The following is a 23,627-nucleotide window of genomic DNA, read 5'->3' on the forward strand; positions in this document are numbered from 1 at the left end:
CTTGTGGAAATGGTGAGATCAATGTTTGACTCTCCAATGGAGCTGCTGTAAGTTGTATATTGACTAGGCTGATTGTGGATTGTTAGATTCCTGCTGATGATGAAGTCCTCAACCAGCATTCCCCGGGTGTCGGTAGTAGAACTAAACCAGAATGGTGATTTTGCATTGGCATCTGTGGCTATGAGGAGTGATTCGGGGCCGATGAAGTCCAGGGCGTACTCCAAGAAGTTAAGGGAGTCATTGATATCTGCTGATGGTGGGCAGTAGAGTGACATCAGGTAGAAGGACTGTTCAGAGTATGTGACTTGGATGGACGTTGCAAACTGGTTGCAGAGTCCCTGAATGACCAAGACATCCAGATCTCTGTTAAGCACCACAATGCATGTTTTGGGATCTGCCTGGGCAGGTTGAATAATGCGGGTGTGAATGGAATACCCGGTGATTTTTGCAGGGGGAAGAGAATGGGTCCTAGTGACATACGGCTCCTGAATCAAGATGATGTCAACAGAGTGGCTCTCTGCAGCAAGGCGGATTTCGTCTGCCACAGTATGTGACCTATGTCCATTGATTTGCATAATCTTTAGACTCCGGGGTCCAGGTATGGAAGGGGAATTTTCAGTATAGTGGAGGGGGCTAGCAATGGAACCATCTCGAAGAGTAGAGCTGGTTGGACTAAACATTAGCAGTCCTTTGCCGTACTAGTTCTAATGCTCTTTGGTATTCTGGGCAGGAGATGTGCCGGACAGAATGGTTATGTTCCCGTCTTCGCCTTTTGCAATTTATGCAGCTAGGCTCTTCATCTCGGTGGGGACACTCAGCATTAACGTGTCCAATGCGAGCACAGTGTCCGCAAGAGGGGGAGCTGTGGGAACAATTCTGGGAGGTGTGCCCATAACCCAGGCAGAGGAAACATTTTGTTACCACTGTGAATGGGCGGAATCTGTGTGCATTGCAGCCAAGGAAGATTCTATCAGTTGATAATATGTACTTGTAGAGGCGTGGAGAGAGACTAACAACACGGTGGTCTGTCAAACTGGATTTGGCCTTAATGGCAAATCTTACTGTGGTTTCAACTTTTACTTCCTCCCAAGAGAACCCAGAGTCAGCCAGGTTCTTGTAATAAAGGTCTTCAATGAGCATCTCGCAAAAGGACTTCCTTCTTCCTGGGCTGCACCTTCCTGGGCCACTCCATTGATCCTACAGGAAACCTGAAAACAGAAAAAACAAAACTCGCCAACCACCTGCAGCAGGTCTGGCAGGACAGGTTGTCAGAATCCATAAAAGGGGACATAACGAGGAAATTTCTGCCTAATGTCGAAAGATTATACCCAAAAGTACCATCATGGTTTCACCCTGGACTATACACAACGTATCTGTACCCTGGTGTTGTAATGATGACAACCCAGTTGCGACGTATAACTCCACAATATTAGAGATGTCTGATGGTGTACAGTAATTAAGAATTACATAATTCGTTTAGGGCAATAGCCTCAAATTACGAAAAAGTTAACTGATATATAAGTTTGTGCAATGGCATCATGTCTATACGTAATTAAATCAATTACTAAGTAGTTACAAACTGGCATCATGTAAGTAATCTCATTGCAACTTCATTTGTTGTCATTATTGCAATAACAGGGTACCTTCCCACCCACCGACGAAGAGTCAGTAAGCTTTGAAATGGTGCCATCTGGCTGGTTGTATCCGCCGAGAATAAGTAACAGTAGCCTTCTCCATTGGTGTAGCGTTACTTATTCGAGATGGTGCCATATCATGGTAACTCGTTGTGAAGGTATTCACAATCTGAGATATACTTAAATTGTGCCACTTTGTAAATACTTAGTTGTTGGTTATGTATAGACATGATGCCATTGCAGAAAGGCGCCTCCGTAGCTAGGTGGGAAGGAGCAGCAGTGCGTAGTACACGCTTTTTGATTAGACCGGGGTTCGAGCCCGTCACCACCAAATATGGAGGATGCGGAAAGGTCAGGGAATGACCACCGCATATCCCGGCGCAATATGGCCTTAGTTGCTAATGCTCCTAAAAACCAAATAACAAACAAACAAACATTGCACAAACTTATATGTTAGTTAACTTCTTCGTAACCCGAGGCTATTGCCCTAAACAAAATGTAATTCTTAATTATCGTACACCATCAGGCATCTCTCATATTGTGGAGTTATATTTAGCAACTGGGTTGTCATCATTATAACACCAAGGTACCTGCCCACCCACCGATGAGAAGCCAATCAGCTTGGAATCGGTGCCGTCTGGGGGTATTTATGGGGCCCTCGTTACCGCGATTAGGTAACAACAGTCTTCACTAATAGGGAAGCTTTGCTATTCGGGGGAATTATGAGTGGTTTAGTTCAGGGAGTGAGGAGTAACTGTCCCTTTCCGTTTTTGACGGCATTTCTTTTTCTTCCTTTACTATCACTTTCCTATGCCTTTTTGCTTTTCCTAAGTTTAAACGGGGCAGTATGTGGATAACACAGTGTTTTATCCCATACCATTTTTCCAACGGTGCCATCTGGGTGGTGGTGTCCGCCGAGAATAAGTAACAGTAGTCTTCTCCATTGGTGAATCGTTACTTTTTTCGAGGTTGTGCAATATCGTGGTAGGTAACTCGTTGTAAAGGTATTCACAATATGAGATGTACTTAAATAATACGTTCCTGTTGTATATTATCTTCTTTACAAATTCTGTAAGCGCTTAGGATGAAGGATGTTAGAAAACCTGATTTTTTTTTTTTTGAGAAAGGATGGCAGGATTAGTAATTTAATGATTCCAGTATCAGTGGGCTTCCTGTAAATGTCCATATGTAGCTCTGAGGGTTTCCTTGTGAACAGGATGTACAGGAAAGGAAAGTTGCCATTGTTTTTTATTTCCATTTTGAATTTGATTTTTTGGTGGTGGTTGTTGATAGCGTCAAAGAATTTATGTAGGTTTAACATATCATGGTTCGAGATAGCTATAATGTCATCGATGTACCTGCTCCACAATTTTGGTTTAGGTTGATTTTCCAAGAAATCTTCAAATTTTGCTATAAATATTTCTTCCATGAGAGGAGAGAATGCATTTCCCTCCCATGTTGAGGCCAGAAATCTGCATATAGAATTCCCCGTTGAATGTGAAGTACGGTTTTCCTATGGAAAGATCTATGAGATCTATTATTTCTGACCTACGTCAGAAATAATAGATCTCATACATATGTTTTGACTTCTAAGGGTATGGTGGTGAACATGGACTCCACATTTATTTACCTAAGATTTACTTAATTTAATATTGGTTTCTATTGTAACAATAATTCACACTTAGAATTGTTTATTATCTAATGGTAATTGTAGTTGTAATATTGATAACTATATTTGTAATATATTCAAATTTCTATAACCTTTTCTATTTTTTGTTCCCCCAACAACATGGTCTGATGATGGGTATCGGTAAGATACCTGAAACGTCACCTTAATGTATAGTAGTTTATGCAAATAGCTTAATAAACTATATTATTAATTTCACGTGGTATAAGAGTGGTGTTAAATATAGTAATAATCTTTACTCTATTATATTTTTGGCAATACTGATCTCTGTACGTACACAGTGTTCAGGTGCAGGGTTACCACACTGAATTTTTCAATTTACGCGATTTCACAAAATGTGGTCATATTTTTGCCTCTATTTTGTAACTCCTCTGACCTATGTGGCCAGAGGAGTTACAAAATAGAGCAATACTACTGAATAACAAAATGGTTATAATAAAATAGTTAACAGAAAAACAAAATGGTTAATCTGTAGTATAAACAAAATTTATTTATTTATATTTTCATTTATCTAGAAAAAATACTTTAGTATTTAGCGTGTTGATATACTACGTACTGCTTCGGCCAAAACGTCACCAACGCTGTCTACTTTAAGAAACGAAGTCTTCTGTTTGTCCATCTTCATGTACATACTTAATACAGCTTGAGTATGTGCAGCTTTTCCTCCTGACACTAGTAAGACATCCATACCTCTGAAAAAAGGGAATCCGGTTTAGAAGTCCATTCTTTTATGCATAAATAGAACGAAAAGTTAAAAAAAAATAATGAAGAGATGAGCACTGAAGAAATCTCATTGCATCTCCTTTATGTGGAAATACATTTCAGAGCAGAGAGACAATTGAAAGACAGAAAAATGCTGTATATTGAGAAGGAAAATTTAAAGTTCAGAAAATCAATTATTACATACCTCAGATGTGCCTCCACAAGGCCCATAATGTCCTTACGGCTGAAAGCATAAGAAGTAAAATGTAGTTTATCAGTTATGAATAAATACTGTACTTAATTTAGTCAGTGATTGTTTTGATAATTACAAGGTTTTCACTTAATAAATGGTAATGCCATGAGAATAGCGAATCCTGAAATCCATATGATTTTAACACCATAATTTCGTCTAAACAAATGCATTTTAATACGTCGCATAATAGAATTTTGTAACTCCTTATAATTTGTCATATTCTTAGAATTAAACATCAGTCTAATCTCGCTTTCGTGTGAATTTTTACATGGATTAGGGAAAACACTAAGTGAATCAAAATATGCGGAACTCTAATTGTCCCAACGTTGTATTATTTCCCGGTCTTAGAAAACATTGCTATAAATTTGAAGCGGAAGTACCGAAACTTTCAAAATCTATGCCTTGTTTAGAATATTTTTAGATGGATATTTGTACCATATTTCATGATAGATTATGAAATATGGTTTCACTTAAGGAGTACTACTCGCAGATCACTTCACAGCAACCCATGTTTTTGTAGCCCTTCTTAGGTACGGTATAGGGGTTTTTAACCCCTGAACCACTTTATAATCGAACGCACCCGAAATATAACCCCAATGTGTAAATTACCCGAGTAGCCGTTTTATTAATCCAGACAAGATAGAATGTGCAAAGTAATGAAAGGAAGTCCTATTTCACATGAATTGTTATCTCTTTCTTTTCCTTGTGGTTTTTATTTTATTTTTTTATTTTTTATCCGGCGACCAATACTGGTACCACGTGCGTGGGATGATTGTTATGTCTGGTTACTATTATTGATCGAGGAATTCTCTGACTGTCCTACAGGTGTTCGGGATCGGACATTCTGGAGTTCCGTGTAGGTGACCTCTTTGGCACCATACCGTTGGTTGACACGGTGATCGGGTCACATCACCTACTATGATGATGTAATGAATACATCATCATAGTAGGAAAGTAAATGGACTTGCAATAAAAAAATTGCCATTGTAATCTTCCGAAAACCCTTCCCGATGACCGTGAAATGCTAAAGAATTTTTAGACAACATAAGCGTTATCCAAAATAACCGTTCTAGTACCAAGTAGGATCTGTATCTTACTTGTTCTTCAAGATCTTTATCAATTGTTGCGTTCTTTTGCTACATTTCATGCATGGCACATGCCTCGATATGATGTTGAGAACTCAACAATGTGAGTTTTTATCCGAAAAGATAGATTTTACCAATCTTGTAGTCCGGAACGCCACTGACTTTTAACTGAAAACAGCCAGCATGGTTGGCAATATGCAGCATCTAAAATTTGTGAGTAGCACAGCCTCCACAAACGAGGAACTCGACACCATACGTTGAAGTAGAATAGTAGTACTTGTCACTAAAAGTTCTTTTTTGTTGTTCAGGATCCCTTGGAAATGGTTCGTTAGGTCTTTGAGGTGACAAACTCATAATGTTTCTTTTTATTTCATCGGAAATGCTGATGTACACGTATTCTCCAAGATCGCTTGAGGGAATAAATGGTGCAGTGCGTTCAACACTAATTTCCGACGAAGGCATATCTATGATAGTTGAATTATTTTCGTTTGATGACCTTGCTTGATTTAAATGATTCGCAGATATGTTTACACCAGCATCATTCTTTTCCATATTTTACGATTCAATACGGGTCTTTTCTTTACCTTCTTCTGGACATACATAATTCATTACTGTGTTTTGTAAAGAAATGATCTAATTTAGGTAATTTATTGACTGCTTGTTCTTTTGCTTTATTCTTGGGCTCTCCTCTTTCCCTTTTTCTTTTCTTTCCATTTTTAACTAAAAATTTTATTAATTTAATTTTAAACTTTATATTTTAAATACAAATAGCAATAATAAACAAATACATTTTTGTATGTCAATTGCTGTTTTGATAATGACTTGAACTTGAACAAACGAATTGAAATTAATCAACCAACAACTTTGGACTACCGTATATGGCTAAATGTTTGTATACGTGGGGCCTATCCCCCCTGTCCTCCTGTCAAGTTGGGGGATCCCAAACCCCATACGATATGACGCATACACATACAGTAACCGAACGGGTGTCTGATCACTATACAAAGTTGCATTTATAAAAGCAAAATAAAGACTGCCGCCGCCTGGGTTTGTTATTTTTTGGCGATAAGATATAAGAAGAATTCCTTCCTTATTCTAGATGTGTCACATTGTTGAAGAACTCAGTGATAAAAATATTTTCATTACATATTGCGTCTGTCTATAGGCCCTAGCGTAGTAGGGACGACCCCTATTTGCATCTGTATATGGGCCCTGGTGAAGTAGGGCCCTAGGCTTTGCCTACTTTTGATAACGGTAGCTGCGCCCCTGGTCATAGGCGCCTCCGTAGCCAGGTGGGCAGGAGCAGCAGTGTGTAGCACACACTTCTTGATTAGACCGGGGTTCGAGCCCGTGACCACCAAATACGGAGGATGCGGAAAGGTCAGGGAATGACCACCGCATATCCCCCGGAGCAATACGGCCTTAGTTGCTAATGCTCCTAAAAACCAAATAACAAACAAACAAGCCCCTGGTCATACATCATGTGATTTAACGAGAGGTTTGACGTCAAATGCACTCACCTCATTGCCCTAGTCATAAAGTTACACCCAACAAAGATATTACATTTTTTTTCTTGAACTCTAGTTTATTTCTAGTCATTTCGTAAAACACGTTGGACGATAGTGTTTGAGATAATGTCACATATTTTTCTTTCAAAATTTCGCTGTCATTTTTCATGTGAACGAAAGATTTTCTGGGATTATTTTTAAATAAAAAAAAAAAAAAATACCTTACATCTTATTTTCATAAATTTCATTAGAAAAATTTTTTCTTCCAGAAGTTGTCTACATGTAGTTAGACAGGACTTTCTCATCCTAATGTGAAATTGTCAGATCTGACAGCATTTGTAAGAAAGTGATAATTACACATACTAATATTTACTCAAAACGGGGCGTGCACGATTAGGAACTTCAGAATTCGATAGTAGTTATTAGCCAGTTACTAATAACTTAAAAAAAATTAAGGTTTGGCTGCCGAAAATTCTGGATCCTTGTACCCGAATTTATAATTGTAACATACTAAACTCTGATCTCTGCAATCTATAACGGATAGCATGTTTTAAACCTCTGAATAAATTAGATTAAGGTTTTTTTTTTGGAAATATGCACTTTAGGATTATAAAAGTTAGGACAGTGGTACATCAGAAATGGTGATAACCAGCCCAGCCCTTCTAGCCTACTGGTCGTAGGCTAGAAGGGCTGGGTTGATTTCGGTTTGTGCCTGGGAAATGCAGGATCAGGCTTTAGTAATATTATGCCCATAACCTCATTGTTTTTCATGATCGGTATATCGTTTGTTGAATAATTCTGTGGGGAGGTGGCATATAATTATCATTCGAAACCTACTAACTCGGTAACAATGCGAAAAAAAATCCAATAAAAATATTCCACTGGTCACGATTAGAACCAAGACCTTTTCCACATTGTATAGAAAAAGGGGGATTATATCAACCTGGTAGCTGCGAGGGCTCTGATCTACGGGTGGGGAGTTTGTAAAACAATGAAGTTTCAAAATTCGAACATGTATTATACCATAAATGGTATATTACATGGCCGCCTGCAAGGCCATGCTGCCTGCAAGGTTTTCCACAGTGCCCGAATAGATGACGGTTGCGTGTCCGTACACCACGCTTCCCATTCCAAAACCTCCAACAGGTGTTAAATTGTACTGAGGTCAAGCGAATTTGGAGGCCAGTCAAGGTGGGTGATATCTTCACAGCGTACCTCGAACCACTCGTGCACAGTGCGGGCCCGATGACACGGCGCATTATCGTCTTGGAAGATCCCGTTTCTGTCCGGGAAAAATGCAACATGACAGGGTACACATGGTCTCCTAAAAGCTGCCGGTAGACTTCACGCAAACTCCATGGTGTGAAACAGTCCAAGAACGGACCCCAAAGGTTGAAATCCTGGAGGAATTAATTGCAGCTAATAGTCTGAAGATAATCAACACCCCCGGACACCCTCCAACCTGTGTCACCTTACAAGGGCAATCACATATTGATGTAATTGATCTCCATAACAGGATCAGTGAATGGTAGATACATGCGTACTTCATGGTGTGGCAGCTACCACAATTTCATTACTTACAGTATAGGCCCTGAACATCCAGACAGGAGGCCTTTCACTCGATACATCGCCAAAAAGGCTAAATGGGATATATATTTGCACAGCACATACAGGCCATTACAGCTGAGCAACAGACTAGACTACTAGCACTTCCAGCCGAAACCAGGCACTGGACGTACAAAAACTAATACTTGAGACCTGCGATGCTTCCATCCCTAGACGGAAGAGACAACACATGCATGTTCCTTGGTGGACAGAAACACTTGCAATACAGATAAAATTGATGAGAACCTCTAGAAGAAACTTCCAAAGGTCTAAAAGGAACAACAGGCCAAATCATGAAGTCAATAGATTAAATGAAATCTACAAAGAAAACAAAAGAATATATCACAGGACCATCTACCACGAAAATCGCTCTGCCTGGGAAAGGCTTGTCGAGAGGAACTGTAACTCAGACCCATGGGGACTAATCTATAGGATCATTACCGAGAAGCTCCACCCAGGGAAAGTCTACTCATCCATCCGTGACAGAAACAATGCTGAGACCCTCTCATGGGAACAATCAGCTTCCAAGATTCTGGACTTGATCATTCACCAGGATGACAGCAGAAAAGTATCAAACATACAGACTGACATGCGTATTTATGAATTTGCCTATCAAGGAAACCCCTATGAAAGAAACTTTGACAGAGAGGAAATTCAAAGTGCAATAGCTACCACTAAATCTGGCAAATGCTTAGGTCCAGACCAAATTGAAGTCGAAGTTATCAAAAAGCTTTGGAAGTTCTCTCCAGCTAAACTGCAAAACCTTTTCAACTCATGCCTGCGTGATGGAGTTCCTTCCACAATCTGGAAGTGTGCTCAACTTAAAATTCTGCTTAAGAAAGACAAACCAAAGGATCAACCAGAGTCGTATCGCCCTGCTCTCTGTCCCCGGCAAAATACTAGAAAAGTTATTGGCCCAGAGATTCTCTGCAACCTACACTGGTGTGAAAAACTTAAGGGCCAACACTATTTCTAAAGGTTACAACCACAAAATTAAACTAAACAGCCTGTGGCGATTTCCATAACTGTGGCCATTCAGTAGAAAGCTGGTGCACATGAAAAAATTTGAATCGTGATGAAAGGGCTCACATAAACAGATAAAGGCAGCAGTTATGTGCAAATTACCAAATGGTGAAAAAAAAAATCAAATTATTATTTTAGGGTTGCCCGTAATTAAATACATTAACCCGTATTTGTGTCTGTAAATTGCGTATGTTCTATAGTTGATTTGCCTGTTTTTCTGGACGAAAAAACCCCATTTACTGGGGAGAAAAACCTTGCTATCTACGCCTGAGACCAACTAACTCAGCCACGGAGTGAAAAAAGCCCATTAAAGTTCCTCGCGTCATCGACGAGATTTGAACCCAGGCCTTTTTCACCCGGTGTGGGGAGGACGGTGACGATACCACTGTGTTACCCGCGCAGACTTACCGAATGGTGAGCACGATTGTTACAGACGTTCTGTACACCACTGCACCAGGCAAAGGATTTGCCATACTCCTAACAATTTGACTTCAAAAAGGGTCTCTGTGTGGAGGATGCAATTCATGCTCTCCTTACTGCAGGAAATACAGATATGAAATATGCCCTTGGCCTCTTTGTGGATTTCAAAAGAGCCTTTGACACCCTTTGGTGGCAAAGTGCCCTAGAGAATTTTAGGGAGGTTGAAGTGTCCAAACTCATATAAATAAATAAATAAATATTCATTTATTGCAAATAAAGCAAGCCCATCACAGCACATGGCTAGGGGCAGGTAAAATACAACGGGAATGAATAAAATAATCGGGTATATGTACATATACCTACTCATGTCCAGTTACCTTGACAACAGAAGCCTCATTGTCAGAACCACCCACTCTCATCTAAACAAGCCCATTATCAGAGCATGCTCTCTGATGATCTTTGATGATCTTTCAGAGTGGTGTGAAGGAAACAAACTAATAGTCTCCATCACCAAGACCCGACAAATTCCCATCAAGGGTATGAACACCAGGCGACCACCGACAGTAAAGTACAGACATTCCCAGATCAAATACAGAGGAATATACAAATATCTAAGGGTAGTACGGGATGACAACAACTCTTTCATACCGTACTGTGACGTCATCAAAGAAAAAAATCAAGAATATAACTGGGAAGATGGCTAGAATCACGCGGAGGGACTGGGGTCTTAGACCCCGTACTCTCAGGATCTACTATGAATCTCTATTCCTGCCTATTATGACCTTTGTTGCCGGCGCATGGGGACACCATATTGAGAACAAGTCTGTCCAGAAAAAGCTAACCCAAGCACAGAGGATAATCCTCCTAACAGTGCCCAGAGCCTGCAGAACTGTCTCCACACCGGCACTGCAAGCTGTTTGGAAAATTGCCCATCCACCTGGAGATCATGCATCCATATCTCAAATATAACCTGAGAATTGGAAATCCAGCAGAAATAAATGGTGTCTCTTTGGACCTGACTATCGCACCGGCAACTGAAATGAGGAGGATCCATGCCCAGTTTGTCCAAATTCGGCAGCAGAACTGAAAAAACAGCCTACTTGGTAGAACCACATTCCAATTCAGTCAGGGAGCTTAATAAACAGTTCCTCTCCTGGTTCAACCCAGGAATATATGCGACGTATAATCTCACTGGACACAGTAGTTTGAATGCCAAGCTGCATAGCTTCCACCTCACTCAAATCCCCTATTGCACATGTGGTTCCCAGGAAACGGCAGAGTATATACTACTATAATGCCCACACTGTGCTGATCTTCGGCAACCACTTCAAGAAGCACCCTCTTTGTTAGACTCCAGGGAAAGCTACATTGCTTTCTCACCCTATGCCAACAAAGTCTTCAAAAGAAGAAGTCCTCTGATGCTGAACACCACCACATAACCCTGAAGGAATTCTGGATATTCTGTGTTTCTACAGAGGATATACCTGCCTTCTCCACACGAATGTGACAAACACTATCCGAAGAGACCCTCTTCGGATAGTGTTTTCTGACAAACTTCGATACCCACATTGACAGCCTTCACTGCTGGTATTAATTATGCTTACCAACCGGCAGACTGCACTACAAACATTGATCCACAAAGATACTGACCAGAGACTTCACCACCTATAATGACACACCCGGACTGACTGCTCAGTGGACTGGACGGTTGATCCACTTCATCTCACAAGGACTTGTCAACTGCTGACCCCAACCTCCACAAGTGGAAACTCTACATGAACTGGTCTCCCCTGCTAATCCAGCTGGGTTGGAATCTTTGCTGGTTCTGATGCTCGGCTCAGAGAGGTGAAAACCTAGACAACCCTCTTAGAGACCAGCTGACCTTGTAGCTTCAGGTGGGACCTTCTGCTGACCACTTTGGGGAGTGGGATTAACGGACGCCACTGTCCAGACTTTCTTTGCTTTTACTTTCCTTCATTGATCTTGTAACTTCTACTTTTCTTGGGGATGTCTCCATCTTTCTTTCCCTACCTTTCTGTCTACTCACCCCCCTCCATATCACTCCACTCTTCAACAACTATTTCCTCTTCTGTTCAATGTTTCTTTTGGACTTCTCTAGAATTTTCTGGAAAATCCGGTGCGAGACCCGTCCTGGATAGTTTCTGGCGCGCCTCCACGTGGCTGCGAAGTCGCCGGGTGCCGGCACACAACAAACATAACACTTGCAAACCTACATTACACAGCCGGGTTTGGAATTTGCCTAGTACAGACGATACATTGGCATATGGGGGAAACCCTGGAGACCTCAAAAAAGAACAACAAGAAACAAAAAAAAAAAGCCCTCACGAGTGAAACGTTGGTCCATGCGCACCATTGGTCCCAGTTCTTGCCAGCAAAATGTACCCCATATCAACCACCGCCACCTGCCTTGATAGTGGGCACCATGCATGATTGGTTACTGGACTCGTGTTGCTTGTGCCTCACATGAAAGCGTCCGTCGGTGGGTTGCCACAGGTATTTGGACTCATCCAACCAGTAAACTGGTGATTTTATATGAAAAAAAAAAGAGTAAAAAGCAAAGAAAAAAAAAGTCACCTTAAACATATAGTGGTTTGGGCTATAAGCTTAATAAACTTTTATCATCTCACGTGGTAAAAAGAGTGGTTATTATAACAATTGCTTTTCATAAAAAAGCAAAGACTTCTATCCGTGAAACGAACAAAAAAAAAAAAAAAAAATTTCGTTTCTGTGCATCCGCCCCATCGTCCGTCCATTCCTCCAACCAATTCATGACAACAAATATTATGTCCGGGGATTCAACTTCAATACACGGTACGGTAGCTTGCAATATGTATGAAAAATAAATATTTGCCGTATTTTTGTTCGTCTTATTTTAATAAAATCTGCCCAAGTTCCGAAAAACATTCTAAAGAGCGAAAAATAAAATTTCACGAAAATCCATCTACTGGGAGTCGAGTTATTACATGCGGAAGGACGTAAAAAAGAAATAATTGTCGAATTTCTGTCGGTCCAATTTTAATGATATTTGGAATGGCTATGCAATTTTTTTTTAAAGGCCCAAATTTAAAATTGCACGTGAAAATACGTCGAGTTGTTACATGCGGATGGACATGGTGAAGACAATAGGCACATCATACTACCATTAATACCCGGACGCCCCTCCATTGATAATTAGTCATCCTATTCAGGCACCACGTATCAGACACTACTATATGCTCATAGGCTTTCAAGGAGACGGTAGTACGATTATGAATACAAGTTGCAGCGATCGACGTGGTTAACAGAATTCCAGCACGGAATGATAATAAAGTGCCACATAAGAAGTCTGTCTATACGTGAAATTTCAACGGCACTGAAGATCCCTAGGTCGACGATTTCTAATGTGATCTGCAACTGGAAGTGGACTGGGGCCGAAACTGGCACGAAACGATCTGGAAAACCTCCGAAGCGGAAGAAAAGTCCTTTACAGAATCATCGGCTCGGAACACTGGGCGACTTTGTCGTAGCAAACTCAGGCTCTCAATGAGACGATTAGGATACATATCAGCACCAGTACAGTCCGCAGATGCTGCATAATATGGGTTACTACCGTTATGTAGTCTTCCTTAAGCTACTGATTACTCCGAATAATGCCAGATGCTAGCTTATTGTAAGGCCTTTGGACCGTTGCCCAATGGAAAGCTGTGCTGTGGAGCGACGACTAACGCTACATGGTCTACCAGTATGATCGTGCCTGATGTGGCGGATGTCCGGAGAAATTTGCCTACTGGACTGTGTCGTTGTGATAGTAAAGTTCGACGAGACACATGGTGGTCTGGGGCCCTTTTCCATAGTTTGGTGGGACCATTTGGTGCTTTGGGCAAAATCATGAATACTAGGTATATCTAGACGTCCTGGACAATAATATGTTGCTGTACCTGTATCAGCACGACAACGCGCCATGTCACCCTGCTCGCATTGTGACGGACTGGATTGAGGATATGAGCGTCGAAAGGTTGTATTGGCCAGTCCAGGGCTTTAATCCCAATTCTGTTGAGACCGCTGTGCTGAATTGGATTGTCGGGTGTGTGTGTGTGAGGAATGACTGCCCAAAAACAGAGCTGAACTATTCGCTGGTTTGAAGGCCAAACGGCAGAATATATCGGAGGGCATTTACAAAAAACTGGTGAAGTGTTCGATGGTGTCTAGAGGCTGTCATAAAGGCTAAAGGTTTCAGCACACGTTATTAGTTTTCATTTAAATATAGGTTATTTGTAGGTATGCAGGAGTCTGGATATTAATGTTAGGGCAGTGTATATGCTAACTCCCCAAAAATGATTTAAAACAAAGTATATTTGGTGAGATATATATCTCAACAAACTGGTATATATATATATACCAGTTTGGTAGAAATCGCATTAATAAATTCATCAAAGATGATAGTTCATTTAGTTAATTTAATGTACATCCCAGTTTTTAATATCATAACGATGGTTAAACAACTTTATAACACTTCTAAGTCCAAACTTTATAACACTTCATCATTTTCTAAATAGAGTGTGTTTCCTTACTCAGTTAAAAGTCTGCTAGATTCAGAGTTCTATAGATAGCAGGTTGTTCAATTGGGTTATTGGAAGCGGTAAGTTAAATATTATTTAACCTTAGCTTAAATATAATCACATTTGAAGAATCAGTTCGTCACCCAATAACGCCATTTGGTGAACAAGTTTTTTGAAACGAATTGAATTTTTTTAAAAAAAATGTTTACAGTATATATCATTGCTATATTTGAAAGTAAGGAAATAGATGTTTTGCAGATCCTTTCTTTCAGTTTTAGTGTGTAACCTATTAAGAAAAAAATTAAGATTCTATTACGAAAAAAAAATAATTGAAGTACTGTGGTCCCTGGTCTGGGAACTGACAAGTGCACAAAGAAATATGAAATATAACAAGTTATGTCAAGAGTTACAACAAGTTCTTTATTATTTTAATAATTTCTCATAGCAGTGCTGAGTATCAGTGAATATAAATTGTGTCGGATGTAATGAGATGTAAATGAGTCAATTATAAATGAATTGTGTATAAATGAGTGTCAGAGGATATGCAGTAGAAAGAAAAAAATCTAAATTCAGATCTTTTCCTTCTAGTGCAGATTTGGAAATGCTCTCGACAGCTAAGTCTGAATAGTAATGCCATTATTATCAGCAAAACTTTAACTCAACATTTCTGAAGATGTGTAAAGTCTGCTACAGTATCTTTCTCGATGCAGTCAGTCGTTTGATATATAACAGATCGAAACAGAAATTTACAGAAAGAGAAATGTTAGATAATCCTGTGACCGTATTTTAATATATAATCTGTGTTTTATCAGTGAAATTTTATTTCTAGTGTAGTGTAGATTTTCTTAAAGTCGAAAAATTTTTTTCACTTTTTTCGAAAAATATTTTATTTTTCTCCTGATTTTTGAAACTTTGCATAAAAATCCTCTTTTATTCTGTTTTTTGCCAAACAACCTCCCGTTTTCTTCCCGCCTACAAATATTTAATCTCCAGCTTTTGGAAAGTCAAAAGTTGGCAGTTATGAAATAGGTTTATTTACTGTTCTATGAATGCCCAGGTGGGCCCTAATGAATGATGAATGCACAACTATGATCTCCTAATGTAAACAATATGAATCCTATTTAAATGGTGGAATCTGAGGCAGACGCTCAGTAAATCCATAAAAAGACAGATTTGGACTTCATGAAATTGGCCTTCTTTCTGTCCCTTGTTAAAAAAAATTCTCAGTACCATTCCATGGATGGAGATATATATATATATGAGAGAGAGCGCACAGCAATGATGCCTTATGACCAACAAAAACGAAGGAAAGAAAATTGCATGCTTGAAAGTGAGCATGAAGACTGTTAATACCTCTCCATTCTATGCCCTCCTGGGTAGCACAGTTGGTAAGATCGCCGTCCTCCCTACACTGGGTGGAAAAGACCAGAGTTCAAATCCCGTCGATGATGGGAGGAGTTTTTATGGGTCTTTTTCACAACTTGGCTGAGTTAGTCGGTATCAGGAGAGTGTAGCATGGTTGTTTCTCCAGGAAACTCCGATTTTTCTTCCAACAAATAGAAAATCGACCTCAGAACACACCAGTTTACAGACAATATACACGGAGTAACATGGCCTTAGTCGCCGATGTTTCTAAAACCCATTCATTTACGTTTTACGCCCTCCATTCTACTATGGATAATCACTAGCATGAGGACATTTTACTAATTGTAAAATCGGTATTTTGTTTCAGCAATATCTTTACATGACTCCTGATGGAAGTGGATAATCAAAACTTATGTGGGAGCTCTCCTTTACTCAGACTTTCTTTTACCACTAAATTATTATTTTAACGCCCCCCCCCCCCCCAACGTACACTTATTTCCGTTTGTATTTTCGTCTGGTAGAAAGTTCGTCAGTTCAAGGACCGATTTGAATGTTGCGAATTGCGTGCTGTGTTCTGAAAAAGACAGTAAAGGCTTCCTCCCCCCTTAATCCCTGGGATCCGCCGACTGCAGCCTGGATTGAAAAGAACTGTAGAAATTCCTTCAGTCGTTGATTGGAATCTAATTTAGATCTCTAGAAAAAGTGGCAGAGTATCATGCTGACGAGGCTGTCACTAATGATCTTTCTCTTGCACCAGTCAAGATTATTTATAATCACCTGTATTAGTAAATTTACTGCTTTTAATATTAGAGAAAAATTCAAATACTCCTGCTTGATGAAACCATTTTTCACCCTCCTCTCTGAAGCCGTTCCACAGAATTCAGACCTTGTTGCAGTAATAGTATGTTTGCTGATGCTATCGAGGCAGTGTTAGGTGGGTCGGTAAACTGCTATCTTGGGGGAAGATACACAGAATAAAAGGTTAACAGTGGCCGTAGGCGGAGGCAAAAGTGATTCTTGCACTGCTTCTATTGGAATGAGCAGCAGCATGGAAAGCAAGGCAATGGAGATTTCCGGGAGTCATAGTGGAACAAATAAATACATGGGCTGTGTTAGGTAACGAAGAGTAGAAACAGATGCATGTATAATTGCATGTACACCAATGCTAAGAGTATAGTTAATCCATTTGATGAGCTTGAAGTGTTAGTGAAGACATCAAAGGCAGATATTGTTGGGACATCAGAGACGTGGTGTCACAGAGATAGAAGCAGTGCAGAATTGGAATTTGGGGAGTACAATGTGTACAGAAGGGATAGACAGGAAGGGAGGAGGGGTTATGCTGTTAGTTAAGAAACACAAAAAAATCTAAGGAAGTGCATCCAGTTGACATGAGAGGACAGTGCAATGTTGAGTCAGTCTGGAGTGACATAAACCATGGGAAAGGGAAAATGAGAGTAGGAGTGTTATAGGCCTAACCCTGATGTACAACAAACAATTGTGCAAAGAAATAGAATGGCCCAGTAAATTAGAATGTCTTGTAATGGGGATTTTAACCTTCCAGATATTGACTGGAATTTGTGGGTTGGTCACTCGCACACTAGCAAGACATTTTTGGATTTATTGCATGACTGTTTTCTACAGCATGTTTCGAGAGGCAACCAGAGGGAGTAATACTGTTGACCTGATTATCAGCAGTGATTATTCATGCATTAAGAATTTGCAGATAGAGGAACCACTGGGTGGCAGTGATCACAATGTACTGATATGGGAATTACTTCAAGATATAACTACCATCAAGGCTAAAGGGAAGGGCTTTTGCTTTCGTAAAGGTGACTACAGGCGTCTCAGACGGTTTTTAAATTCTGTACAGTGGGATCAACTGATGATGTTATCAACGTTGTATTCTAAATGGGAAGCCCTCAGGGACTTAATATTCTACTAGGCTTTTCATTCCAACTAAGAAATACTATTCAAGGTTCAGGCCTAAATGGATGTCAGATGAATTAATTGAGGCTCTTGGCAGAGTAGAAAAATGTATGGGATGCACACAAATTATCAGTTGACACAGAAGCCAATGGCAGATAAAAGCTTGTCTGTAATCAAGTCACAAAGGCGGTTAGGCAGGCGAAGGCAGATTACGAGAAATCTTTGGCAAAGGATGTAAAGAAAAACAGCAAAGAGTTCTTTACTTGTGTAAACTGTAGAAGGAAAGGGATGAAACAGATTGGACCACTTAACCTAGATGGGTTGACTATTGATGATCATGCTCAGAGCTGATAAACTGAATGAGTATTTTGCATCTATTCACACATGAGAATTATTCAATGAGGGGAATGCCGTAAGTTTATCAAATTCTAACAAGGAGCTAAGTGATTTTGTAATAACTGTGAGCAAAATTGAAGAGAAATTGTTGAAGATAAACATAAGGAAGGCACCTGGGGTGGACGGGATCTATTCAGTTATGTTAAAGGATGCAGAAAAGGAAGTAAGTAAACCCTTAGCCATAACTATGAGAGCTTCCTTTAGACTCAGGGAAGGTCCCCATGGACTGGAGGTGTGGAAATGTATCACCAATTCACAAAGGGAGGTTTAGAAGGTGATACAAGTGACTATGGACCTGTTAGTTTATCTTGTGTTCCGAAGATTAAAGAAGCTTTGCAGGATCATCTAGACAAGACTGCAGTAATAGTTAAGACACAGCATGGGTTTGTTAAAGGGAGATTTTGTGTGACCAATTTGATTGGATATTATGACGTGGTCACAAAGGAACTGAACGTCAAAAATAATTTTGATATTGTATACTTCGATTTCAGGAAAGGTTTTGATACTGTTGCAAATGGAAGATTGCTGTACAAATTGGAGAGGTATGGTATTAAGGGTAAGTTGCTACAATGGATGAAAGGATGGTTGAGTGGGAGACGACAGAGTGGTAATCAATGGACACTGCTCTTCATGGACAAATGTTATTAGAGGAGTTCCCCAGGGTTCGGTGCTGGGCCCATTGTTGTTTTGTTTATTCATCAATGATATTGATGAAGGTATATCAGGATTAATGTCTAAGTTTGCAGATGTTACAAAGTTGGCAGGGTTGTTAACGATAGTATACTACTCCAACTAGATCTATACAAGTTGGGCAAATGGGCTGAGAAGTGGCAACTGAAGTTTAACATTGACAAATGCAAAGTACTGCATATGGGTAGCAATAACCCAAGGGAAACGTACCTACCGTGTGGTACTACACTCAGGGAAGTGGAAAGTGAAAAAGACTTGGGGTAATTGTGCAGTCAAATATGAAGTTTGCTGAGCAGTGCAGATATTCTGCCAGAGCAGGTCATGGTGTCTTGTCAATGGTATATAGGAATTTTGCTAGCAGGGACAGAGAGGTGATTATTCCGTTAGGAAGGATGTGGGGTTGCTAGAACGAGTACAAAGAAGGGAAACACGATTAGTGAGAGAACAAAGGGGTGCTCTTACCAAGAAAAGCTTACTTCTGCAAATTGCAGTGCCTGGAGAGTAGGCCTGTGAGGTGATCTGATTGAGGTGTATAAGGCCTTAAATGGGTTGAGCAAGGTGAATGCTGATGGGATTCTTCTTCTTGCTCAGATTAAGAATCTGAGGGGGCATAGCTTCAAATTGAGGAAAGACTGTTGTAGAATAGATGTGCGGAAATTTGCCTTTAGCCATTGGGTGGTTGATTGGCGGAACAAACTTCCATATTTTGTTGTAGAAGTTTATAGCCTAAATAAATTTCAGGCTGAGCTGGACAGGCATTTAGAACGAATGGAGGGGTGAAATGGGAGTTTTTTTTTATATTTTGGCTGATGCTGCATAAGCATGGTTTTTTGCATCGCATGCGAATGCTGATACTAATGATGGGAAGAATTTTTATGGGTTTTTTTCACAACTTGGCTGAGTTAGTCGGTCTCAGGCGAGAGTAGCATGGTTGTTTCTTCCGGAAATTCTGGTTTTTCTTCCAGCAAATAGAAATGCGACTTCAGAACACAGCAGTTTACAGACAGTATACAGGAGCAACATGTCCTTATTCGCCGATGCTTCTAAAACCCATACATTTACGTTTTACGCCCTCCATTCTACTATGGATAATCATTAGCATGAGGATATCTGACTAATTGTAAAATCAGTATTTTGTTTCAGCAATATCTTTACATGACTCCTGTTGGAAGTGGCTAATCAAAACTTATGTGGGAGCTCTCCTTTACTCAGACTTTCTTTTACCGCTAAATTATTATTTTAACGCCTCTCCCCCAAACCTACACTTATTTCCTTTTATATTTTCGTCTGTAGAAAGTTCAGTTCAAGGGCCGATTTGAATGTTGTGGTGCATGCTCTGTTCTGGAAAACCGGGAATACCTCACCAAGGTGGGGGGGTGGAAGCCCTTACTCCCTGGGAACCGCCGACTGCAGCCTGGATTGAAGAGGATTGTAGAAATTCCTTCAGTCGTCGTTTGGAATCTAATTTAGACGTTTAGAAAGAGTGGCAGAGTATCGTGCCAGTCAAGATTATTTACATTCACCTGTATTGGTAAATTTACTGCTTTTAATATTAGAGAAAAATTCAAACACTCCTGCTTTATGCAGCCATTTTTCACCCTCCTTTCTGAAGACGTTCCACAGAATTCAGGACTTGTTGCAGTAATAGTATTCGCCGTATAGTGCAAGGAAGCCACATGCTTTTACTGCTCTGGCAAAAAAAAAAACCAAGTAGATAAGAAAATGCAAATTATATGTTACCCTTCTCACACAGGTATCACAACTATCCAGTTGTCCTTTGAATTTATAAAAATTGTCAGCCTCAATTACCTGGGAGGGCAGCTTGTTCAAATTTGATCCAGTAATTTAACCTAGAATAATATTGAATTTGCCTGTTTCATAGAAATAATGTTTAATTTCAAATTCGAAAATTCAAAATTGATAATTTCCGCAAACTAAGCATGTTAGAAATGTAATTATTATTTGATTATGTAATTAATTTTTGGTCAACATTTCATTCCAAAATCAGTGACCATTACTGTAACTTTATATATACAAGGGTGATTCACTACCAGTGCGACAAACTTGCAGGAGGTGTAGGGGGCACAAAGACGAATCGGAATCACGTAGCATTGCAGGGTCCGAAATGCCTTCGTCATGCGGTAGAGGACGTTGAACGGGAGGTCGCGTGAACAGCGATCCCGCTGGAAGTCAGCATTTGCGAACCGGTTCCCGAGGCAGTAGGTTGGACGAATATTCAAACGTTGAACTGACCGACATGCACCTCGCGTATGGAGCTGCGGACTGCAACGGGCGCGCCTCTCTGCTCTTGTACCAGGAACGTTTCCCGCACAGGCGTGCTCCTCATCATACGATTTTCGCACGTGTGCACAGAAGGTTACGTGAGACTGGTTGTTTCACGAGAGGTACCATGAATCGAGAACGAACGACGAGGACGCCAGACAATGAGGAGAATGTCCTACGTCTTGCAGAAGGCAATCCGAGTACGAGTACTCGAGCGATAGGCTTGTTATTTGTTTGTTATTTGGTTTTTAGGAGCAGGAGCAACTAAGGCCATATTGCTCCGGGAATATGCGGTGGTCATTCCCTGACCTTTCCGCATCCTCCGTATTTGGTGGTGACGGGCTCGAACCCCGGTCTAATCAAGAAGAGTGTGCTACGCACTACTGCTCCTTCCCACCTGGCTACGGAGGCGGCCGAGCGATAGGCCAACGATTGGGTATTTCCCAATCCACTGTATGGGGGATACTGTCAACAAACCAAATGAGTTCATACCATCTGCAACGCGTCCAATCATTGGAGCCTGCGGATTATCCACTCCGGAGGACTTTTGCTACTTGGTTTCTTCAACAGAAACGGTTCGCAAATGCTGACTTCCAGCGGGATCGCTGTTCACGCGACCTCCCGTTCAACGTCCTCTACCGCATGACGAAGGCATTTCGGACCCTGCAATGCTATGTGATTCCGATTCGTCTTTGTGCCCCCTACACCTCCTGCAAGTATATATATATATATATATATATATAATGGGTAATATTGAAAGAAAGTTAATTGTAACAAACTGTAACTAATATTTATGGACCAACGCACTCGCAACAGCAATGATGCATTATGACCAACATATTATATACACATTATGGTCGTAATGCATCATTGCTGTTGCAAGTAGGTTGGCCCATAAGTATTAGTTACAGTTTGTTACTATATATATATGTGTGTGTGTGTGTGTGTGTGTGTGTGTGTAAAATATGTTGTATAATATTGAAGACAATACCAAGATGTATTTAAAGAAACGCAAGGGATAAAGTAAAGTTTGTATATATAAATATATATATATAAAAAAAATTAAAATATATACATAAAACTTATCGCTGTCTACCCACAATCTAGGTGACTTCAACTGGGGCCCAACCACCCAGACTGAAGGAAAAAAAACGACAAAGAGTTCTGTTTCTGTAATGATCAATATCTGCTAAGATATGAAAATTTAGAGATTAAGTAATTTGAATCTAAACCAATTAAAGGTAGTTAATTTTTTTAGAATCAAAAGAAAGATAATATAAAGTACATATTGAATATCGTTGACCCGACAGAGAACGTAATTTAATAATAAAAATAAGAATAAATGTAAAGTATAAGGCATATATCTACCGTATCCAGGACATAATGTAGTAACAACAATAGTCGTCATGAAAGAATTAATAATCCGTCTAGGGAGTTAATATACATGGATGAAATCTTTTTAAGAATTGAAAGCTATGTGATGGATATAGTAAAAATAAATAATTAATTAATTAAAATTAAGTTAACGCAAAGAGAAACATGCGGATAATAAGATGAATAAAAGCTAATAGAGTAGGAATAATAGAACCTGAAATCCTTGAAGGCGAAAATATAGTAGCAAATAAGAAGTAGATTCTCCTACATCCTCGGATTAACCTAATAATTTCGGAAAAATAAGAACGAAGAGTGTAGGACAACTTAAAGACGATGCAAGATATACTTAAGTTGTAGATCGGGTAAGCCCGAGATCGCAAACCTGTTCCTATAGTAGGAACCTGAGCTGAATTTGCATGTCACCTTAGCGTGAACTTAAGTATATACAGTGTTATTATAAAATAAGATAAAATAAAATAAAATAAATGATACACTATAATTTGCAGGCCGGTGGTACAAGTTTTCTAAGCCGTAAGTCACCAAGAAAGCAAAGCGTATCCTATGTACATAATATACATGGCTCTAAATCCGTAATTATGGTAATTATATTAAAGCAATGGGTTCAAGAAATAAATTTTTGAAATTAATTATATTTATCGCCTTCCTGAAGTGGTATTTCAGGTAAGGTATAGGAAAGTTATTATTTATCAACTTATTGTACAATGCTATTATGTTTTCTGCAGAGGTGAGGTTGTATTTTTATTGCAAATAGAAGCAATCAGGCATTGGGATAAAATGATATTAGCATGCACTGATATCGATACATTAGATCTCCAGTTTGTAAGGCGGACTACAATGAAATTAAATGCGTCTCTTTTATTATATACGTTTACATCTATATTATTATTATGGAATATTTCTATACGAAGATCCAGGTAATTTGCTATTGTATCAGAACTATTAGTTTTTTCCAAGTTCATCTGGATATAATCTGCTGTAATCATGAACGAAATGTGGACAGTTAAACACACATAAATCACCTACATATCTGAACATAAGTAGGTTATCTTGGAATGTTCTTTCTGTAGAATATAGATAGAGGTTTGCAATTATGCAG

The 23,627-nt window shown here is 39.7% G+C and overlaps 1 protein-coding gene across 1 annotated transcript in view; it reads right to left on the reverse strand.

Annotated features, from left to right (window-relative positions):
- The window catches only part of LOC150078319 (uncharacterized protein ZK1073.1-like), a 483,468-nt gene that overhangs the window by 48,032 nt on the left and 411,809 nt on the right, over nucleotides 1–23,627 (reverse strand). The window contains exons 10-11 of the mRNA XM_090384761.1: nucleotides 4,229–4,267; nucleotides 3,878–4,013 (exon numbers count right to left, since the gene is read on the reverse strand). Coding sequence (XP_090240887.1) covers nucleotides 3,878–4,013; nucleotides 4,229–4,267 — 175 coding nt within the window. The remainder of the gene's footprint in view (nucleotides 1–3,877; nucleotides 4,014–4,228; nucleotides 4,268–23,627) is intronic.

This window comes from Mastigoproctus giganteus, chromosome 11 (assembly GCF_048544385.1).
Source record: "Mastigoproctus giganteus isolate SK-2022 chromosome 11, ASM4854438v1, whole genome shotgun sequence".
NCBI lineage: Eukaryota > Metazoa > Arthropoda > Arachnida > Uropygi > Thelyphonidae > Mastigoproctus > Mastigoproctus giganteus.